We start from the raw sequence: 23,957 nt of genomic DNA on the forward strand, positions 1-23,957 counted from the left end.
CCCTGTAACCTGTGTAGGAAAGAGAGTTGGAATGATCTCTCAATTAAATTATCGGTTTTCCTTTGGCAATGCTGGTAAATATTAAGAATTAGCAAGGATGAGATCTATGCAGTTTATAAATGAGGTTCATAAACTAAAAATTAGTCTATATTAAACACTTTTTTCTTTTACTGTTTTGATCTAAACGTGATGATAGACTTACTTTCAGCAAATAACTCAAGCACACTTGAAATAAACCAAATACATTTTATTTGTACCATAAGGATAATAGAGGATGAATATATGCATGTGTGTGGTCGTGTGTGTGTGTGTGTATGTATATATGTATATATATTTGTGTGTTTGTGTATTATAATCACAAGGGGGTATCAGAAAGCCCCAAACCACAGACACTGTAAAGCCTGTTCTAGGAAGAGTTTGAATGCTGTAATGAACCTTCCACTTTCTGATGATAGATCCAACAGTGCTTAATGGGACATTCAAACTATGGTATTTTTTATAGCCATTTCCTGCCTTGTGCATTTCAATCACGTTTCTCACATTAGCAGAATGTTCTTTGTCTTCATTTTTGCAGTGATTTCACCATCTAAGACTATGGCCCTTACAAAGGGTGCTTTTTATATCTAAAGGATGTATATGACTCACAAGTTGTGCCTGATTGTTTAATCATGGTCAAATGACAATCACCTTTGTGTCATTTGTGTAAACCTGGAGTTTCCAAAGCACAGAGGTTTAAATATTTATGCAAATACTAAATTTTGAGTTTCTCTTCTTCCTTTAAATATCTACAGAAAATGGTTTATCTTGACTTTAGGTATGTATTATTGGGAATGTATATTAAAAATACTGAATGGTTAAAAATGTGTACAAATCTTGTGATTCAGAAAATTAATGACTTTCTAGGTGATTTAACACTTTTGCACATCACTGTACCTTTCAGCTACAGTGACACCAATACTATAACATATTAGCTAGATTTTAAAATGTCTTAAATTATAATTGTCAGAATCAAGTAGGTTTACTTGTGGTCTGGCATAAGTGATTCTTTGTTCCCTTCCTTGTCAGCTTTCTCCAGACCATTGAGAGAATCTTCAGCTTTCTTTCTTTGTTTTAAGAGCTTGTCTCCTTTTTTGCCTTGATCACACCTTCTGATTGCAGTTTCTCTTTGAGGTTCAAACAAACAGTGTCAGCTCTTTTGTTGCTAGCAAAGATACCCCTGCGATCAGTTCTGTGGCTTGTGATCAGTCAGTCCTCTGCTCAAGCACATGCTGACTTTAACAAGGTTTGGACTAATGACACTCTAAATCCTGTTATGGACAGTGTTCCATTTTTCCAGTCCAGCCTCATTTGTTGTTGTTGTTGTTTGTTTTTTGTTTTTTTTATGGATTGTGGTTCTATTCTTAGTTTAGATGTTAACATAACATATTATCACAATTAGATTAACTGCAGATAGCGGTAAAAGTGTGAATACTTTTTCACTGATGCCTTCTGCACTATGAGTTGAAATGCATTGAAAAAAGTGACTCAACTTGACTTACTCGAATGTAATCATTAATACTTGAAACTTAAAGGTCACGACTTAAAGCTTACTTGAGACTTATGTATGTAAGACTTAGTCCCATCTCTATTATATATTACATCTAGCAATAGTCCATGGTTGGGGTGCATGATATGGCTGCACTACAAAAGTACACAGAATCCAAGAATTTTGGGATTTTCGTTTCCACAAGAATAGTCTGCTTTCTTCTCAATCAATACTCCAGTCCCCCTCGACACTCACTATTGCAGTTGTAATAAAATGTCCATTTTGTAGACTTCACAAAATAAAAGTACATGCTTTAATGCAATAGAATATAGCACTTACTGCTTTAACACATTTGGGATCTTAAAGGTTATTAAGAGGAAAACGGTGTGTAGTGCTGCAAGATTGTGTGGTACACCATGGAGTGTTTTATAAAAAAAATAAACTTTATCTCTTAGCCTTGGATTAAAAATAATTCCAAAAGCTTTAACACTAGAATCCCTGAAGCCTATGAAAAAAGTCGTAATCCCGGGCCACCTTAAATTTCTTCGCACCTCTCCATTGGCATCTTTTGTTTTGCAAATATGTTGATTAGCACAAATAGCAAGCAGCCTGCTAATCTCCTCACCCCCCACCGCCGCTGCTCAACTTGGACAAAAAGTTCTCCCAGCTCAAGTCTGTTTATGTGGGTGTGAGGTGTATGGAGTTGTATAGAGTAAATGATATATTGTTATTTGGAACACATGAATTTCATGTGTGTTCTGTATCTATAATGATCTGGGTAAATGTAGGATGACAGGAAATGCAATGTAAAAAATGTTGAACACTAAAACTAAATTTTTTTCATGTTATAGTACTAATAGCAAAACTTTGACATAAAGTATGTAATGTGTGAAGACTTAAGTCCAAATATCAAACACTTTCACAAAAGATACAAGCATAACAAAACAAGTGTGCTTTTATTCAAAAATATAACCAAAGAAAGAAATTGGGTTAGGGTATAATGCTGAAATGACACTTGGGTGGTGCCAACAGTAAGAACTGCTGACTCATAATCAAGAGGTTGCCAGTTCGATTCCAGGTGCTTCCTAGATTACCCATTTTGAGTAGTGAGCTGTTCTTATTGTTACTATTCTAGAACAAAACATAAATTTACTGTGAGTCTGTAACAGTCAGTGTAAATTTTATGGTACTTGTCAAAGTTAGCTTTTTTTTTTTTAAATTCAGTTTTATTCTCTGTCACATTCACAGTCCCCCCAATCTGACACTGCTGTTTTCAAATAAAGACATGCTATAACAGGTGAACTCGGATGAGGGTTCTACATCAGATAAAGAGAATAGTAGCCCTCCCTGCAACAAACGTCCACTCACACATAAGAACAACACAGCTGCAACAAGCATAAAGGTGAAAGATGGCATTGTTTGGATGCAGCAACAAGTTGGCCATCATCCTTCCTGTGTCTGCCACATACATGTCCTTTAATGAAGGGGCAGGCCTACAGAGGTTGCCAAGGTATTGTGCAAAGTTCTGTTTGTGATTGTTTTCTGATGGTCTTTATATAAAATACATTTATATGTTATATAAAAGACACATTGAATGTTGTTTATTAATATTTATTTACTTATTTTCCTACAGCGTAAAGTCACAAGTAGACTGCAGAGCTTCCTCTGTTTGTTCGACATAGGCATGCTGACAAAGTACATGTGCAATGCCACTCCATGCCTATGTCGATCAAACACCGGCAGCTCTCCAGTATACTTGTGACTTTATGCTGTAGGAAGATAACTGAATAAATATAGGTAAACATTTCATGTGGCTTTTATATAAGTAACATATAAATATTCTTCATATAAAGACCAACAAAAACATAATCGTAAACAGAACTTTGCACGTTTTCGTGGCGAGCTCTGTAAGCTCTGCTCTTTCGTTGAAGGACATATGTTTGGCAGATTCACTGGCAGGATGATGTCCACCCTATTGCTATATCTAAACGGTGCCATCTTTTGCCTTTACGCCTGGTGCAGCTGTGTTGTTCTTATGTGTGAGTGAATGTTTCTTGCAGGGAGAGTTTCTGTTCTTTCTCTGATGTAGAACCTCTTCTGAGTGCACCTCTGTTCTACCACCACATCTTTATTTGAAAACTAACAGTGTCAGATCGGAGGGAGTGTGAATAAAACTCAATAATACAAAAAACAAAAAAGCTAACCTTTACAAGTACCATAAATTTACACCTGCTGTTACATACTCAAATCAAATGTATGTTTTTATTCTATAATAGTAACAATAAGAACAGCTCACTACTCAAAACAGAAAATCTAGGAAGCAAACGGAATTGAACCGGCAACCTCTTGATTATGAATCAGCAGTTCTTACTGCTGGTACCACCCAAGCGGACATGTCAGCCTCATCCCCCCCTATACAAATTTCTTTTTCTTTCGTTATTTTCTTGAATAAAAGTGCACTTATTTTGCTATACTTGTACCTTTTGTAAAAATGTTTATTTGATATTTGGACTTCAGTCTTCACATATTATACACTTCATGTCAACATTTTGTCATTCGTACTATAACATGCAAAAACTTTCCGTTTTAGTTATGTGTTCAACATTTCTTGGCCTCTCCTTTCCTGTCACCCAATATTTACCCATTTCGTTGTAGACCAGGGAACCCATTTGAAATGCATCTGGTTGTGATGTGACTGGAATTGTATAGGCTAAATAATATACCATTATTTGAAATACAAGCAACTTCAGCTGTATCTTTGGGAAATGGGGCAGCAGGCTGCTTGCTGCCAGTGCTGATTGACACATTTACAAAACAAAGGCGCTGATAAGGAGGTACGAAGGAATTTAAGGTGGCCCAGCATTACGACTTTTTTCGCAGGTTTCAGGGATTCTAGTTTTAAATTAAAAATAAAGATATTTACATTCAGTAAAGTGAAGTGTAGTAATTACAGTATCTCACAAAAGTGAGTACTTCCCTCACTTTTTTTTGAGGAGTGTACTCACTTTTGTGAGATACTGCAGATATTAAAGTTTTTCTGTTCTCTGTCAGGAATATGCAGTATTATCTAATCATTTAAAATAACTGTTTTACTTGTACATGTCTGTCTTTTAGAACACCGGCGAAGCGGAGAGATGAGCGTATGCAGGTGGATGCCAAGCCATTTCATGGAGATTCTTATAGATATAACATGAATTACCCAAACATCGGCATGTGTTACATTATAAACAACAAGAATTTTGACCCTAAAACAGGTAGTTAAGATTAAGGTTCTGAAAATAAAGTGCTTATAGGTTTAGATGTGAAGTGCTCTCAGTGTGTTTTTAAATGCTTGTCTTTTTATTTGGTATATAATTTCTAAGATTGTCTATTTTAAGGTTAATTAGTATATATCATAATAAGGAATGAATTTTAATTTGGAAATAGTTTTTTTATCCCCAGAAGTCTTTGCTTCCCTTTTTTAATGCAGATGGAGGTCTCTATTAATACTGTTAATAAGGTGACAGAAGGTATTCAAAGTATTATAGACACCATCTTAAATAAACTAATGTCCTCATTGTTGCTTCACTGGCCACTATCATCAAAAAAATTCTTTTATAACAAGTTTGAAATAATGTACCAGCTGCAGTCCCTAGCAAATTTACAAAAGCTTCTGATATGAGCATTTTCTTCCAATTCTTTCTCCTTAGAAACATGGAACAAATCTGAGTTTAATATCTGCAGATGGAAAAGAATTTTCACATTTTGGGTTTTAGATGTGGCCTTGGAAATGTTACCACCATCTAGTGTTAAAATAGAATTTATCCTATACAGTATATATACCTAAAATCTGTTTTAAACAGCTAGCAATTTAAGAAGATGTATTCTGTTTATGTTGAAATTCAACAAAATATAAACCAATACAAGTTTATCCAGTCTCTCTTTTTATAGATATTAAATATTTGTGTAACTTGTTTTGTACAGGAATGAATGTTCGAAATGGAACTGATGTAGATGCCGCACAACTGCGTCAAACATTTAAAAAGCTGGGCTACAAAGTAAAAGTTGATAATGACCTTAAATGTGCAGAGATTAAAAATAATTTAAAAAAAGGTAAGAAACGTAATTTAGACACATTGAACAGCTGGAACAATGTATTTAACTTAATGTATATTTGTCTAGCTGCTTGTTTTTGTTTTTTTTGTTTGCTATATTTGGTAATTTGCTGTTTTTTTAATTTTTATTTTTTAATACCTTTCTTCTGCCATTCATTTTCTAAACTGGTTTATTTCATTATAGGATTATGTGTAGCCAAAAAGGATAAGGCTCAAGATATGAGCATACTCTGGATGGGATTTCATCCATGATGGGTCACTGTCACTCATTCAACTAGATTAATTTAGAATCCTCAATTAGCAAAATTTCTTTGACATTTGAGGGGTAAACCTTATCTAAGAGAGAATTGCAAATGCAACACAGTCAATTCTATAGCTAAGGAATTCCATAGTTTCAGAACAACTAGTTAAAGAGGTACTCTAAAGATCTCACTTGAAGTAATGAAAATAACTCTTAATTATTTATATTAGAATTAACATTAGTATTTTGTTGTGCTCTTTTGCTGTCATTTACAATTGCATGTTTTAATTCATGTAGAATGTTTCTTTAAAAAAAAAAAAAAAGCTATAATTTTTTTATTGCAGCGTTTCATTTTTTTTTAAGTTAACATCATTGTAGACATGTCTAATTAATGCCTATTTTTCTATTCTAGCGTTTGCTCACATTTCTAATATTGGAGTTTTTAAATAATGTACTGTCAGGTGGCATGGTAGCACCGCTACCTCACAATAAGACGACCAGTGTTCACATGCCAGGTCCTCCCGGCATGAAGTTTGTGTATTCTCCTACTCTGTGTGGGTTTCCCCCCATATACCAAAGAAATGTGGATTGGAAATGCTGAATTGGCCCTAGTATGTGTGTTTGACCTATGATGCACCCTATACTTGCTCCCCTGCAACCCTGCTTAGAATTAAGTGGTTTTAGAAAGTGGGTGGATGGATGGGATGAATGATGTACTGTCTGAGGATTTCTTCCAAATCGATTTATACATTTTAATGTGTAATAATAAATTAATACCAGTGAGTATTAGAAGAAGACTTCAGATGTTTAGCCGGAATCATGGTATGATCATCTGTGCATTTTTGAGATTGTTTAGAACTGTTAAACAGGTGCATTAAACTGTAAGGTCAAAGCGAATAAAACCAAAACGCAACAAGGAAAACATAGGACAAAATACTACAACCTATTTTAATTATGTTAGCTAACATTTTTTTTCTTCTTAAAATTATAAAAATTCTCTTAAGTCTCAATAAGTTATTCTATTAACTGCCTATTTAATGTCAAATTATTTTCAATGTCAGCATATAATAAGCCCCGTCTTTTTGAACTCAAGTGTATAGTATCTTCTTTTTGAATCTTCTTTTATAAATGTGTGAGGGCTGAAACAGTATCTTTTACTACTGACCCACAAAGCAAAGTAAGACGCAGATGGCTAAATGTATCGCTGGCAGATAACCTGTCCAGTTTTATACATTGCTGTTTTGTTTCTACCTACATTTCTATACTATCCTGATATTTCCCTCTACTTACCCTTTACATATTTTCTTCAAGGATAAGTGTACTCATCGGGTTCATTACTGGGTTGGCTTACTGTTGTACCGTAAGATTAACAAACATGGACCTAGATGTGCACATACACACAGAATCCAACCACAAAAAATACCGTATGAAAGGTATATACATTTTCACATTATTCATTAGCACTTTAACCCACACATGTACCGTGTGAATAACACATGCACTATCTGCTTTCCCTAGTACTCCACGAGACTTACTTCTCATTGGCACGAGCCACGTACAATGTCTTAGATATGTCTTGTACCAAAATGTTACTTTTGGTCTCCTTGAATATATTTGAACATACAAAGGCTCAACATCCTTGGCTGTAGGACATTTATCAACCAATGAATGTCTTTCTTCAATGCAGTGTTCATTATTAGACAGAGCTCTTCTTCCTCCACTCGATAAACCTTGCAGCTTGTATCTTATGGCACTTCTTCACTGCTCCAGGTGCACTAAATTTACCTTATTACTTCAATCACTCTAGATTTGAAGACAAAGTATACAAAGTTAAAGGCGGTAGTATTTATTAAAAAACAATAATAGTAAAGAAAATAGTAATAGTAGAGAAGAGCATGAAAGAAAATGTGGATAGCAAAGTCTGAATATATATAGTCTGTAGAAAAAGTTTATCAGAATTTAAAGATGAATGTCCCAGGGTGGCATTGATTTAGTAATCAGTATTCATAGAATTCTTTAGCTGACGATTGGATGAAAACTGCCGCACGTTTCTCTCGCCCTCTACAGGTTTAATCCATCATGTTTATTTTAAAATTCGCAAAACACCTGATTGGCTGGCTGTCAATATGATGAATGAATTTGCTCAAACTCTTTAATCTGTGTGAGTGTGTCAGTTTCCCAAACAATACTTTCCTGTCCCAAGCTGCACACTAATCTAGTCCTAGGTGGAATAGATGTTACTGTGCTTTAATTACTAGTACAATTCAGTAAAAGAGGATGCTTTGATGTTAAAGTTGCCCATGCAAGTGTCCTGTATTTAAATTTATCTTGTTTGGCGTGAGCAAAGTACATTGGCAAATATAGACACAAAATTGCACATTTTGCACACCAGAACATTCCACCCCAATTGTTTTGTTTTGGTAGAGTTCTATACTACTTTATTTTCCCTTTTTGTATTCTTTATTGTGTAGCCTTTGTCAGAATGCCTCAAATCCCATAGACGTACTACTGTTTATAAGGTATTGCACTTTATACATTTTCTCCACCTTCCATTCTAAATCTATAACTTCAGGCAATTGCACACAAGGAGGAGTTAGTTGCAACTTTTATGAATATTATCAATAATTCATTAATTAAATAACAGTAAGCGAAGTACAAGTCAACATTGGAAACCATACAACCTGTTAAATGCAGATGTGTAGTTTAAGGAGACACACAGACTTGTAGTTACTTTAAATGTCTCTAGTTAAGCCATTTCTGGCTTTCTGTCTCAATATGGCTGCTGAGCTGTGCTCTTCAGTGTGCTATCCTTTTCATGGTAATGGTGAGAGAGGGAGGGGTAAAGCAGCCAAATTTATACATTCTCTGTTCACATCCTACGGCCAACAGGGCGTTGTGTTAAAGAATGGTTCCTGGTTCAAAGCCAAACAGCCAACTTTAGACCAATAGAATTCTGGTGCAACACATCCATCAACTTCTGTATTTATGGCTTTGTGATGGCCTACAGGCTCTCAGTCCAACATAGTAATTCTTGCCAAACTGGTTTTAGGCACCTCCATTCCCCTACTACATTTTTATTATATACCCTCTAGTAGTGGATTTCATTTGGTTAGCTGAATCTTTCCAGCTTCCTGTGCAAGATGTCTCTTTGAATGTATACCCCTTGTCAAATTGATTTTAGGCATTTCCCCCCCCAAACTTGTAAGTCCGTCCTAAAGACTTCAAACATGAAAACTTCTCACCACTGAAACATTACTATTACACTTGCTTTGTCTAAATTACAAATAAACACATACAAAATATTTATCAACTTGCATGCAAAATTACACACCACTACAATTTCCAAATGCAAATTATATAAATTATGACAATTATGAAACTTCAAAATCTGAATTAGCTTGTTTTAATGTTTGATATCTGAAATATACCTCTAAGATATGTAAGAAGTGTTTTAATGTAGAATTGAGTGTCTGTTGAGAATACAAAGTTCAATATTTTTATTCAAGCAAAGGATACAAAATGGAATTAGGGACATTACCCCAGACTCGGGTAAATGTTAAAATGAGACCATAAGTCAGAAAAGGTGAATTTCCGTTTTAATAAAATGTAGGTAAATTCCAGTGATACACACATGCATACATAAATGTATACAGTGCACCCGGAAAGTATTCACAGCGCATCACTTTTTCCACATTTTGTTATGTTACAGCCTTATTCCAAAATGGATTAAATTCATTTTTTTCCTCAGAATTCTACACACAACACCCCATAATGAAAACCTGAAAAAAGTTTACTTGAGGTTTTTGGAAATTTATTAAAAATAAAAACTGAGAAATCACATGTACATAAGTATTCACAGCCTTTGCTCAATACTTTGTCGATGCACCTTTGGCAGCAATTACAGCCTCAAGTCTTTTTGAATATGATGCCACAAGCTTGGCACACCTATCCTTGGCCAGTTTTGCCCATTCCTCTTTGCAGCACCTCTTAAGCTCCATCAGGTTGGATGGATCCATCGGTGCACAGCCATTTTAAGATCTCTCCAAAGATGTTCAATCGGATTCAAGTCTGGGCTCTGGCTGGGCCACTCAAGGACATTCACAGAGTTGTCCTGAAGCCACTCCTTTGATATCTTGGCTGTGTGCTTAGGGTCGTTGTCCTGCTGAAAGATGAACCGTCGACCCAGTCTGAGGTCAAGAACGCTGTGGAGCAGATTTTCGTCCAGGAGGTCTCTGTACGTTGCTGCAGTCATCTTTCCCTTTATACTGACTAGTCTCCCAGTCCTGCCACTGAAAAACATCCCCACAGCATGATGCTGCCACCACCATGCTTCACTGTAGGGATGGTATTGGCCTGGTGATGAGCAGTGCCTGGTTTTCTCCAAACGTGACGTGGTGGCATTCACACCAAAGAGTTCAATCTTTGTCTCATCAGACCAGAGAATTTTGTTTCTCATGGTCTGAGAGTCCTTCAGGTGCCTTTTGGCAAACTCCAGGCGGGCTTCCATGTGCCTTTTTACTAAGGAGTGGCTTCTGTCTGGCCACTCTACCATACAGGCCTGAGTGGTGGATTGCTGCAGAGATGTTTGTCCTTCTGGAAGGTTGTCCTCTCTCCACAAAGAACCTTTGGAGCTCTGACCTAGTGACCATCGGTTCTCTGTCACCTCCCTGACTAAGGCCCTTCTCCCCAGATCGCTCAGTTTAGATGGCCGGCCAGCTCTAGGAAGAGTCCTGGTGGTTTCGAACTTCTTCCATTTACGGATGATGGAGGCCACTGTGCTCATTGGGACCTTCAAAGCAGCAGACATTTTTCTGTAACCTTCCCCAGATTTGTGCCTCAAGACAATTCCTTTGACTTCATGCTTGATTTGTGCTCTGACATGAACTGTCAACTGTGGGACCTTATATAGACTGGTGTGTGCCTTTCCAAATCATGTCCAATCAACTGAATTTACCACAGGTGGACTCCAATTAAGCTGCAGAAACATCTCTAGGATGATCAGGGGAAACGGGATGCCCCTGAGCTCAATTTTGAGCTTTATGGCAAAGGCTGTTAATACTTATGTACATGTGCCATCTCGATTTTTTTTATTTTTAATAAATTTGCAAAAATCTCAAGTAAACTTTTTCACGTTGTCATTATGGGGTGTTGTGTGTAAAATTCTGAGGAAAAAAATGAATTTAATCCATTTTGGAATAAGGCTGTAACATAACAAAATGTGGAAAAAGTAATGTGCTGTGAATACTTTCCGGATGCATTGTATATGTAGCTTTGCACATTGCAAGTAAATCATCTCAAACACTTAAAATCATATTGATCTGCTAATTTTGTGTGGTAGTAGTTTAGTTGTAGTTTTGTAGTAGTACATGTGAAAGGGTAACCTGTACATGGGTTAGGGGTGGAAGACCCCCTTAAATTTAAAAACTGGCGAATGATACTTAGGCCTCCCAACTATGGTCGTGTGTGTCACAGTGGGATATTTTACTGATGTAATTGCTTTTTGTTTTATTTTTTTATTTTTCTTACCCTGCTGGTCAACGGTGCTGGAATGCACATGCAGTTGCCATAATGAGCAAATTTCCATTTAGCTATGTAGCAAGAGCATGGCATCAACTAGGGTTGGCTACACAAACAAATAGGAGAGGAGTGGGTTAGAAAGGAGAAAAATAAATTGAGAAGCAAGCAAGAGCTTGAGAAAGCCAAGACCTGAGAAGGATGGCAAGAACTCTACTCTGGTTTCAGAGAGAGAGGAGTGACCACAAGGGAGGAGATGTCTGCAGCTGCTGAATAACTACGGGAGGAGTAAGGGCAGAAGTTAGCTGGTGTTGAGCCTATAGTACTTTTAAAACCAAAAATAATATTAAACATTTTTGAGAGGGGGTGATCCAGACACAAGTACACAAACACAAATCAAGGGTACAAATGAAATTTATTTTATTACACTATGTTATTCTCCAATGCACCAGTAATTACAAGCACAATCCAATACTATATTTCCTCCACTCTCCTCCAGGTAAGCCTCGTCCTCTACCTCCCGACTCCCACTCCCCGAGTGAGGCAAGATGCCACCTTGGATTTGGGAGCACTTCCTGTGCCATGGCAATGCATGGTGGAAGCACTTACAGGTTGCAAGGTGGCTGCCCATAACATGGAGGTCCTCTGCCAATATTGGCCCCAGGTGGTCTCCAAGGACCCAGACAGTGTTGCTCTTATGTATTCTGTATTCCAAACTAGGACCCAGTCAGAGATAACGCAGACACCTCTCATTCTGGGGAACAAATTGTCCATTCATTAATTGTTTCTCCTGACTGGGATAGAAATGTACAATTGTAGCCAAAAGTTTTAAGAATGACACAAGTATTGGTTTTCACAAAGTTTGCTGCTTCATTGTTTTTAGATCTTTTTGTTAGATGGTTCTATGGTATACTGAAGTATAATAAGTTTCAAAGGCTTTTATTGCCAATTACATTAAGTTTATGCAAAAAGTCAATATTTCCAAGTGTTGGCCCTTCTTTTTTAAGACCTCTGCATTTCGCATGCTGACAATCAACTTCTGGGCAAATCCTGACTGATGGCACTTCATTCTTGCATAATCAATGCTTGTGTCAGAATTTTTGTGTTTTTGACCACAAGTTCTCAATGGGATTATTGTCTGGGGAGTTTCCTGGCCAAGGACACAAAGTTTCAATGTTTTGCTCCCATAAATCAATTTTTGTGCATTTTATTTATATATAAAAATGAATTAATATCTTTGTGTATATGAAAGAAAAACAGACTCCTCTCGTATGTAGCCTGCACACACAAACATACACTCACCTAAAGGATTATTTAGGAACACCATACTAATACGGTGTTTGACCCCCTTTTGCCTTCAGAACTGCCTTAATTCTACGTGGCATTGATTCAACAAGGTGCTGAAAGCATTCTTTAGAAATGTTGGCCCATATTGATAGGATAGCATCTTGCAGTTGATGGAAATTTGTGGGATGCACATCCAGGGCACGAAGCTCCCGTTCCGCCACATCCCAAAGATGCTCTATTGGGTTGAGATCTGGTGACTGTGGGGGCCATTTTAGTACAGTGAAGTCATTGTCATGTTCAAGAAACCAATATGAAATGATTCGAGCTTTGTGACATGGTGCATTATTCTACTGGAAGTAGCCATCTTAGGATGGGTACATGGTGGTCATGAAGGGATGGACATGGTCAGAAACAATGCTAAGGTAGCCCGTGGCATTTAAACAATGCCCAATAGGCACTAAGGGGCCTAAAGTGTGCCAAGAAAACATCCCTCACACCATTACACCACCACCACCAGCCTGCACAGTGGTAACAAGACATGATGGATCCATGTTCTCATTCTGTTTATGCCAAATTCTGACTGTACCATTTGAATGTCTCAATAGAAATCGAGACTCATCAGACCAGGCAAGATTTTTCCAGTCTTCAACTGTCCAATTTTGGTGAGCTTGTGCAAATTGTAGCCTCTTTTTCCTATTTGTGGAGATGAGTGGTACCCGGTGGGGTCTTCTGCTGTTGTAGCCCATCCGCCTCAAGGTTGTGCGTGTTGTGGCTTCACAAATGTTTTGCCGCATACCTCGGTTGTAACAAGTGGTTATTTCATTCAAAGTTGCTCTTCTATCAGCTCGAATCAGTCAGCCCATTCTCCTCTGACTTCTAGCATCAACAAGGCATTTTCGCCCACAGGACTGCCGCATACTGGATGTTTTTCCCTTTTCACACCATTCTTTGTAAACCCTAGAAATGGTTGTGCGTGAAAATCCTAGTAACTGAGCAGATTGTGAAATACTCAGACCTGCCCGTCTGGCACCAACAACCATGCCACGCTCAAAATTGCTTAAATCACCTTTCTTTCCCATTCTGACATTCAGTTTGGAGTTCAGGAGATTGTCTTGACCAGGACCACACCCCTAAATGCATTGAAGCAACTGCCATGTGATTGGTTGATTAGATAATTGCATTAATGAGAAATTGAACAGGTGTTCCTAATAATCCTTTAGGTGAGTGTATCTGCAACCCCCCAGTTTGGGGTAGCATTAAGACAGTAATCAAGTCTAGGTTGCTGTAAACTTTGTATTCTTTGTGGTTCTTACTGAAATTTTGCATCCTATGTCTAAGATTGTAGACCTTGTTTTACAGGGTTGCTAAAACATGCGCTGACTGCTCTCTGACTTCTTTGCACTCCACTAGCACAGAACTGTGACAACATTAGATAACATATTTGTGACTTAAATTTTGCATGTACAGACTTTGAAAATATTTAAAATAAAACCAGGTACTGTATTTATTTCAGTGGCATCGGAAGACCACACGAATGAGGCCTCTCTTGTCTGTGCACTGCTAAGCCATGGAGATGATGGGAAAATTTATGGTACAGATGGTTTTTTGGACATAAAAAGCATAACTGACTTTTTCAAAGGAGACGAATGTAGAAGTCTGGTTGGTAAACCAAAACTATTTTTCATACAGGTAAAGTAATGAATTATGTCTGAAGTGAATATTTAAAATAGTACCATTCTGGTTATATTTAAGATTGTAGGATAGTTTAAGTTCTCACCTGCATTTACCATCTTAATATTTTTAACTTGAAAAGTATGTAAATAATTGAGTTTTTATTATTAGTACCATCATGAAATTAGAAGTAAACTTTAAAATATACTGATTTCGTTTAAATAAATTGCTTTATGTAATGCATAGTTTTAACAACTAATTATCCATCTTTCTACTTACTTAATCCTCCTAAACCCTGGAGTTATATTGACAAAATAAGAATAAATAGTTGTAATGCTTAAAGTAAGCCTTAACTGCAACTGTGCTTCCAGGGTTTTTCTTTGATTTGTTTAGTTGGATTAATGATTTTAGAAACCCATAGGTCTGTTTTTTTTCTTTGTTGACAACAGTAACTTTCCATCATCTTCACAAAAAAAAATATTTAAGTTTTGAATGCTTTCTTTTATCTTAATATGATTATTCAATAGTGTCTTTCCTGTTGATGTTTTAAACTCTCTTGTAAATGTTAAGGCATGTAGAGGCACAGAGTTGGATGGAGGAATTGAATGTGATAGTATGGAAAGTGATGGGCCTGCCCAAAGGATTCCTGTGGAGGCAGACTTCTTGTATGCATATTCTACAGCTCCAGGTAATATTTTCTGTTTCAACCTTCATGACATGGGCTAATATTTCTTTTTTTAGTGTATGTTTTAGAGTATTCATTTTCATACATTTCTTCAGGCAGAATTGGGACGTTTTTCCTACATATCCATCCCTTTTCTAGATAGGACAGCAGCCCATCACAGGAAACACATTAACACTGAATCATGTTAGGACAGCCATTTTACCAAATAATTTAATTAACAAAGGCTGTAGAAATTAAGTAATATTCACCTAGCTTTCATTTAAGGCTAGTCAAAAAATTATATCTTAATATAATGTTTAATTTCAGACAGTAACAGTCTTCAATGATATACAGTAGCTTTTCACAGAATTTCAATAGAACTTGAAAGAAACACAGTGCAAAACTCCTGTAGTAAGATTAAACAGCCTGGAGTTAAACATGTTAACATTTTTTGGATAGCTGAAACCATAAAATAAACTTAGGAACGCAAATTAAATAAGTTCATGTAATAATTAAAATTCTTATACATGGAACACTAGAGGATTTGTATTACTGTCTCTGGCTAAAATCATTCCCTGGCATAGCTGGCAGAAGACCATTTTCTGCTTTGGTGCTAGTTTTAAATCCAAACAATCAATGAAACACCCTTCTTTTCAACAATTTTGTAGCTGTGTTCCTGTCTGGATAGCTCAGTCTTTACCATTTCTGTTCATGTTTGAGTTTGTAAATGTAGGATGTAACGCATGCATTTGTTTTCATGGAAAAGAGGATTTCCATGTGCTTGTATTGGCCACGGTGATCACAGATGCACCTTAAACATCAGAACCATGAATAATGCTGATCATATCAGATTTATGAACACCAGAAAGATGAAGATTATAATAATTAAATAACTGGAGTGAAAATATGGTAGAATTTTAAACTGATGGCTCATTAGTGTAAAATTACATACACTATTTTACAACATTGGAACTAGAGCAATTAAATATCTATTTCCTACTAGTATAACCAATATAGAAAAATCCCTGTCTCTTTAATTAATTGAAGATGTTTGAATATTCAAAAGGATTTGGAATTTAAGGCTTCTTATTTACACAAAATCTAAGGTCAAACATCCCATGGCCAGTGTAAAGAAGAATATTTTTTAATTACTTTAAACCATATTGTTTTGTGATTTACTGTAAATGCAAACAAAAAAGAAGAAAGCCAAAAAAATTCAAAATGTAAACAAAAGTAGTATAAATGCAAACAAAAAATTTAAACAAATGACCTCATAAAATAGGGACATTTTTGGACTAGTAGCAAGAGAGAATTGAACTTGATGTGTTCCTGGAAATGTATTTTCTTTTCCAAATTTCAATTGTATGGCAATAAATTTGAGTCTTTAACGCAGATTTAAATTGGTTAAGACACACTTTGTGTCTCTTCTTTGTCACACCTCAAAGCAGACTGCTAATCTACTGTACCTAATTTTAAATTAATCTTTGCCTCTGAACAATACCACTTCTAAAAATGTAAAAATCTGTTGCATTCTGTTTTTAATAACAAAACTCAAAATAATAAATCATGGATTTGCTGTGTTAGGCCTTGTTCACACAGGCGTTAAAATCGAGCATTTTTTGCGTTCGCAGCGGATCAAGCGCGAGTGTTTTCTACACATAGGAGTCAATGAGAGTGTTCATACGGGCTTTGGTGACGTGCGTTTGTCCGGCAGCGCGTTTATACGGCATCAAAAAAACGTTGCATGCAGCTTTTTTTTTTGCCGTTCAAAACCCAACGAACGCAAGGAAACCGCTTCTAGTTCGTTTTCTGCGCTTTTATTTTACACTTCGGAGGACCGGATATATATTTTCATATTGCTGATTTTATTTTATTGTCTCATGTAATTTGTAAACCATGAACCTATTAATTTATGTTCTAATATAATATTTGATAACGATTATGTGGGGGGGGGGGCATTTCAGTGCATAACACCGGTGTAAGCGCACATTCGACTACTGTTTCCTTACCTCAAAGTGACAAGTAGTCTCTCCTCGGGGCTAACACCAAGTCGCATATTGGTTGATCGGCGTGCAATGTGGCATTGCACCAGGTGCAGCAGACAATCAAAAGTGGAAACCGACATCCAACAGTAATTAAAAAACTTGCGCGGAAATTTTTGCATTCCTTCATAAAGCACAAAAAAACTTCCTTTAACCCGACGTTGTGCAGTCAGAGGATGAACCCAGTAGCGGCGATTTTTCTCTCCCTACGTCGCCATATTACGAGTATTTTTAAAACAAGAAGATTAATATCTAACATAGCAAAATTGTCCATATTGAAAGGAGGCACCTCAAATAAAACGACAAGGGCTTTCATATCCAGTTCCCGACACTGCCTCCACAGGTTAACACACAAACTACAATTTGGGCTGCAGGCTGGCGTTAGACAGAGACAAACGAACGCCGGTGTAGAAGTCAATCGATCGCCACCACAAAATGCAACATAAACATCTAGGACGTTCAGAGCAAGTTTGTTTATCCAAAAACTTAACGCCCGTGTGAACAAGGCCTAAACTCCACTATACAGCAAAAAAAAAAAGCCTATCATTTACAGTGCAAGAGATCATTGCTGACTGTTGGAACCATGTCAGTGTACAGCTGAGGTCAGATTTATAAAACAAAGAGGCTCAAAATATGCATATAGAGCTTTCCACGCAAATTTCAGGATTTATAAAATAAAATTTGACAAGAGAATGTACAACTCTTGACTCATTTGTACACAACATTTTCAGAGAAATTGGGATAAAAGACAACCCCCTTGATCAAGTTAATAAATGCAACCGAAACAGATAACAAATCACATGTGTAATAATTCATATTACGTCATTATCAGAATATACGCTGACATAACTAACGCCTTACACTTCAAAAGTGATAAGGTAACTAAAATGGTGTCTATATGTTATAATTAAGGGTGCAAATGTTGTAAATATGCATTTTTTTTTATTATACTGGCTCCCTGGTATCACTTCTTAGAGATCTGACTGAGAGATTAGCATTATCTTAGCCAAGCTTCATTCCATAATGCGCGCTGTGCTGGAAGCCATTAACCAACGGATGAGGCACTACATTCAGGTTTTGTTTAGTGTCGTCGTAAATACTTAAAACATGACAGGTTTTCGCCGACATCAAAATTCAATTTGTAGCAGTGTCTTGCTTTCCTAATGTAATTGGAGCACTTTATAGCATTCCTATTGGCATATTTGTTTAACACACTTAACCTTGGCAAAGTTGTGGATTGGGTTTTTTTCCCCTTTGGGAGATGAAGTAGCATTGGCAGAGGACTTTCTGTTGGTGCTGTATTTGGTGGCTGACTTTCTGGTAAGGTTACTGACTGAACTCTCACTTTTTACCATATAGCCAAAATATTCACTGTAACAGCAATCATGTCATTGCATGTGCAAGGTAATAAAGGGTACCTGCTCAAATGCTTCCAAACCCCAGGGTGCAGAGGAGAGGTGCTACAATGCTTCTTCGTCAGGGGTAAAGTTGCTCTACCAGCCAGTGATGTTCTGCAACATCATGATTGCATATGTATGAAGTTGATTATCATAGAAATGTGTGTACCCTGGGGTTTATGGATTTGATTGATTTTTGGTTGGACACATTTTTTCACTCTCAAATCCACAGTTTTTTAAATAAGTTCCTGGCAAGGCATAGGACAATGTTTACCTAATACACAGATATTCCTGTTTTGTTGTTCTAGTTTAGATGGATATCTGGTAGGTCATTCATAATTTAACATGACAACAGTGACAACGGCTACGTCACATATCCAGTACCACGGTAGACAATTTTGTATGTCTGATAAGTAACTGAAGTGGAAGTTTAAATACCATAAGTCATGTGTTTTCAGTTTTTTCCCTTAAATATGTCTCTTCTTGATCCACCTTGTTTTTAATTTCCTGACAAATAATATGATCTTTAAAAGTAACACTTGTTCCTCTTGTTTCAGGATATTATTCTTGGAGGAACACCACCACTGGCTCATGGTTTATACAGTCTTTGTGTGAAATGCTGAACAAATATGGGAGTGAGCTGGAGCTAATGCAAATACTCACTCGTGTTAACAACAAAGTGGCTATGGATTTTGAGTCTGCATCAAACATTCCTGGCTTCAACAGCAAGAAGCAGATCCCATGCATCATTTCTATGCTAACCAAAGAAGTGTATTTTAGTTTACTATAATTGTGTGTGTGTGTGTGTGTGAGATAAGAATCATGTTATACTTAAGGGATTTTAGTATTTTTACTTTTTTAGCCACAATTCCATTTGAGTCAACACTGAACCTTCTCATTGAGTTAACTGAAAGATATATTACTTACTGTATATATTTTTTAAGTTGTGTTTTCCCCAAATAGTTAAAAATAGCTTTGAGACATAACCGCAACACACATCTTTATGGGTGCAAATTAATTTGACAAAGTCACTGCTTAAATTTTATTTATTTGAATAGAACATGTCTGTTTCATATGAAAATGAATATTGAAATTCAAATTTGACACTTACTAAAACAGTTTGTTTTTAGTAGGGTTCTTTTATCTTTCTAGTGTTTTATCTTGTTTATGAAGCTGACTTGTTTTGAACTATTAAAATTGTAATGCATGTCTTTAAAGTTAATTCAAAATATATTGAACTATTTGCAGTGTTGAATGGTCATGGGATGTTGGTAGGGGTTCCATAGGATAATCGTCCCCTGATGTGTGTTCTCCTTAAATGTGCCTGTGCCACAAAGTTTGCTTACTAAACCCTACTGGAAGAAAGTTAAAGTTTCCTTGAAAACTGCATTACATTCTGAAACCTGCGTAATCAGCTTCAGAGTTGAAGTGTGGTGAAGCTTATCATGACAGCTTCTAACAAAAACCAGGAACCAGGGAGTGGGTGAAAACTCCATAGACCGCAACTAGGTGAACTATTCAAAACTATGATGCTGGTGCTAACCACTATATTCCTTTAGTATTGAATCGGTACTAAAATTTTGATTTCGAACTTCAGTACCAGTACAAACTGTTCCAAACGAAATAATGGATAACTCCCAAATCCGTTGTCTTATTCAAGTCTCCCTGGTGGGCTGCTCCATCTCTCGTCGCTACACCTGGATTCCCACTTGATAGCCATGAACTTCCAGTTGTATTGATGTGTGTAGTTCTGTTTCATGTGTACAAAAGGTAAAATTTTTCCACAACTGCAATAGCAGTTGCCCCGGGATTAGGAGTGGAAGTTAAGAGGAAAGCTGACATTTACTTCCTGTACCGAATAACCCAAAATGCTGATACTATACCATTTTGAAATGTGGGTTTTTTCGGTAGTCTGCCACCTTAGTCCCCATGCTACAACATCAAGGTACGTTATGCCAGACATGTTCTCAGATATCAATGTCTTATGGCCGTACACATTATTTCTGGTGTTTTCTTTGGTGAACTGTAAATAATCTTGGTTTATTTGCAGCAGTATCACATTTTTTTCCCTGTATTGCTTGATTTTTGTGAATCCTCTTAGATGGGTATATGCGATCTAAAAATGTTGACATGCAGGTGTCTTTTGATCATTTTTATAATCTGCACACTATGTTTCTACAAATCTCAAAGTTTCCTCAATGTAAAAGGCAAGGATTAGTTTGACTTAACAATTGTGGTGTCAATATCAAATATTTGGCATTGGATAAAGTGTGTTTTTTATAAATCTTTGTGGACATTTTGTTATCCATGCTTTGAGTCTTTTAAGTAACTATAAATTTAGATGCTTGGAATGGCTAAATGTGACTCAGGTGCTTGACATCAGCTGAACATCTCTTTAAGAGTTAAATTGTAACAATAAGATGTCATTTAGTCTTCAGGAAAACATCAAGTTGCCAGAGTTGTTCGTGTTTACTCTTGACACCATGTACACCGTGTTGCAACTCTTACTATTATTGAAAATATGTGCTATGTGATAGGCTTACCAAACTCTTTTAACATACTCAGGGAGCAACGTGAAAAATGAACTGTTGCAGAGTCATTTAATGACAAATATATTCTTGAATCAAAGCATATGAAATCGGTGGCCCAGCTGTTTTACTTGATAAATCATGCAGTGATGTTTAGTGACAATCATCAGTAAAGAAGAATTGTCTTGTATGTTTCAGAATCAATGATGCGTGCATTTTTGTCTATTAAGATGACTAATGATGTTTTACTTTTCATTTTTAAGAGTTGATCCTATTCATATTGTAGAAACTTTAAATAGCAGATTTTGAGTAAATATGTAAATGGATTGTGACTACTTTTAATATCATTTGCATGTGCTCTAAAAACAAATAACACATACATCTCTTTATTTTATGAGCTTTTAATCCCATTACCAAAAGTTATAAATTGACCAACCCTGCAGCTTCATTCTATTACTGAGCAGATTCGTCCACATTTGCTCATTATCAGACCATTTTCTCACTCAGAGAGGAAGTAGATTTGTAAATTTTTACATATGACACTTTGATTCCTAGGGTTACTTATGCCGTTGTTGTGTTCATATAAAAAAAAAAAAAAATTCATTGATTGATGAAGAAATTGACTAAAAAACATTTATTAGTCTTAAGTTAGGGTTATATATAGGTTATATAGGTGACATATTTCTATACATGTGAAATAAAATTCAATATTTTGCAAGATTGTAACAAAAGTGGAATTCATAGACCATATTATTATTTTGAACTTTCATTTGTTTTCATTCTGCTTTTCCAAGTAGAGGGTTTATGTTGCCAATTAGAATTGATCCTTTAGCAAAAAAATAGTTTATTAAAGTTTATTTTTCATTTATGGTAAACATTAACGATAATGTCTGCACATTTTAAGGTGCAATTGCAAGGACAAGAAATATTTGTGCATTATATTCTGATTTTGTAGGGAGCTCCACTTGATCCAGACTGAGCTTACACTGATACATCATAAAAGTTTTACATCTTTTTCATGCAGCAGCCAATACCACCTGTGCTTCAGAGCAGGACATCCACCTGAAGCAAACCATGTTTGGGCCCGTCCAGTATGTAGGTGGGAGACCATCTAGGAAAGATTACAGTTGCCGCTGGAAGAGGTGTTGGTGAGGCAAACAGCAGGCACTTACTGTTTGATCTTTATGTGGATACCAAAGCCCTAGTGCAGTAACGGGAACAGTGTGTTGTACATATGGCACTGTCCTTTGGATGAGACTTAAAATTGAGGTCCTAGCTCTCCATGGTCATTGAAGATCCCTGGGCATCTTTTGAAAAGAGTAGGATTTTTCCCAATGTCCTAGCTAAGTTGCGCATCACAACCTCATCAATTCTGGTCCTCTCACCATCCCCGGTCCCTAATTGAACTCTCTTTCACTCCCTCACCACCTAATAGTTAATGTGTGGTGAGCATACTGGTGCAATAATGACTGCCGTCGCATGATTCAGGTGGCTGCTACACATTAGTGGTGGTCATAGTGATTTTACTCCATGTAAAGTGCTTTGAGTACCAAGAAAAATACTATATACATGTAATTTATTATTATTAGTTTCTCTAGTTTTGTTCCAGCAAAAGTCAAATTTCATTTTATTATGTTAAACTTTATAGGCAGCTACCACAGTTTCTGCTGTTTCACTTTGACATAGGACTTAAAAAGGGACATTCTGTGTTACACTTGTAAAGGCCAGACTATATGTGTTCATCAGGTGCTGTGCAGTTTTATTCATAACAAATGTATATGCTAAATTAACTGATACACATTCGGGGGTAGCATTGGGTGCAAGGTACGAAAGAACCCGAATGGGGTGGTTTAGTCCAATATTTTTATTATGAGAACAATAAGATTGCGTACATGTTTACATGAATATTAATTTAAATGTAGTTATTTTGCAAGTTAATTTAAACCACCACTTTCAAAATATTTTTTTCACAGTAAAACTGTGACTTTTATACAGCTCAAGATACAGTGCACTTTTTTACTTAAACTTGATGTTCAGTTTTGTAGGCAATGTGATTTTTCTGTGATAATGTGTGGGGAATTTTAATAATGTAATAAAAGTGATTTGCTTTTTGATTAAATCAGAATGTGCAAATATGTCTTGCTACCAGAAGATTTGGATTATAAGACATTTTATAAACCTCAAAATGCTGGTTAACTGCTTTGCAAAAATTGTATTCATGTGAAATGTCTGTCACTCTGAATAAGTGGTCAAATAAATGCACACAAACCTATATTATGTGTTATCTTATTTTTTACTTTTAAAAGAAAGAATACTAAAAGCCTGTAGCAGCTTTTATATGCACTATACTTGCTTTAAGAATCAAGCTGAAGTGATGTCACATCTTGTTGTAGTGAATGAGTAGGTTGTCCTAGGTTTGTCAAATCTTCATAACAAACCCCTTATGAAGGCTCATCATTAATCAGTTCAAGTTTTTGTCATGTGCACAGTAAGGAAACACTTTCCCTGTACAATGAAATTCTTTCTTTGCTGTCCACACAAAATGACAAAACCAATGTACAGTATAAAGATAAACATAAATAATAAGTAGCAGATAGATAACAAGTAACAGAGGCAGCATAAAGTATAAAAACAGAATAGAAGTATAAAGTGTAATTGTGCAGGTAAGTGTGTGATGGACAAGTCAAATACAGTTGTGTGAGGTAGATAGAATAAGGTGGCCTATGGTTATAAACTCCAGTCAGTTATTTAGGAGTCTAATGGCCTTGGAAAGAAAGAGTTCTTTAGCCTGGAAGTCCTGCATTTCATACTTCTATACCTCCTGCCTGAGGGTAAAAGTGTGAACAGTTCATGTTTGGGGTGAGTGGGGTCCCTGAGGATCGAGGCAGTTTTCCTACGGACTCTGTAGTTGTAGATGCTCTGCAGAGAGGGCAGTGGGGTCCTAGTGATCTTCTCAGCATTCTTTACCACTCTCTGCAGGTGTTTGCGGTCCAT

At 36.4% G+C, this 23,957-nt stretch overlaps 1 protein-coding gene across 2 annotated transcripts in view; it reads left to right on the forward strand.

Annotated features, from left to right (window-relative positions):
• The window catches only part of LOC120527520 (caspase-3-like), a 63,224-nt gene extending 39,989 nt beyond the window's left edge, over nucleotides 1-23,235 (forward strand). For both annotated transcript variants that reach the window (XM_039751018.1, XM_039751019.1), the window contains exons 3-7: nucleotides 4,640-4,779; nucleotides 5,489-5,617; nucleotides 14,175-14,350; nucleotides 14,903-15,020; nucleotides 18,993-23,235. In XM_039751018.1, coding sequence (XP_039606952.1) covers nucleotides 4,640-4,779; nucleotides 5,489-5,617; nucleotides 14,175-14,350; nucleotides 14,903-15,020; nucleotides 18,993-19,225 — 796 coding nt within the window. In that variant the 3' untranslated portion in view covers nucleotides 19,226-23,235. The remainder of the gene's footprint in view (nucleotides 1-4,639; nucleotides 4,780-5,488; nucleotides 5,618-14,174; nucleotides 14,351-14,902; nucleotides 15,021-18,992) is intronic.
• The last annotated feature ends 722 nt before the right edge of the window (nucleotides 23,236-23,957 follow it).

The sequence above is a fragment of the Polypterus senegalus genome, chromosome 4 (genome assembly GCF_016835505.1).
Source record: "Polypterus senegalus isolate Bchr_013 chromosome 4, ASM1683550v1, whole genome shotgun sequence".
Classification (NCBI taxonomy): Eukaryota; Metazoa; Chordata; class Cladistia; order Polypteriformes; family Polypteridae; genus Polypterus; species Polypterus senegalus.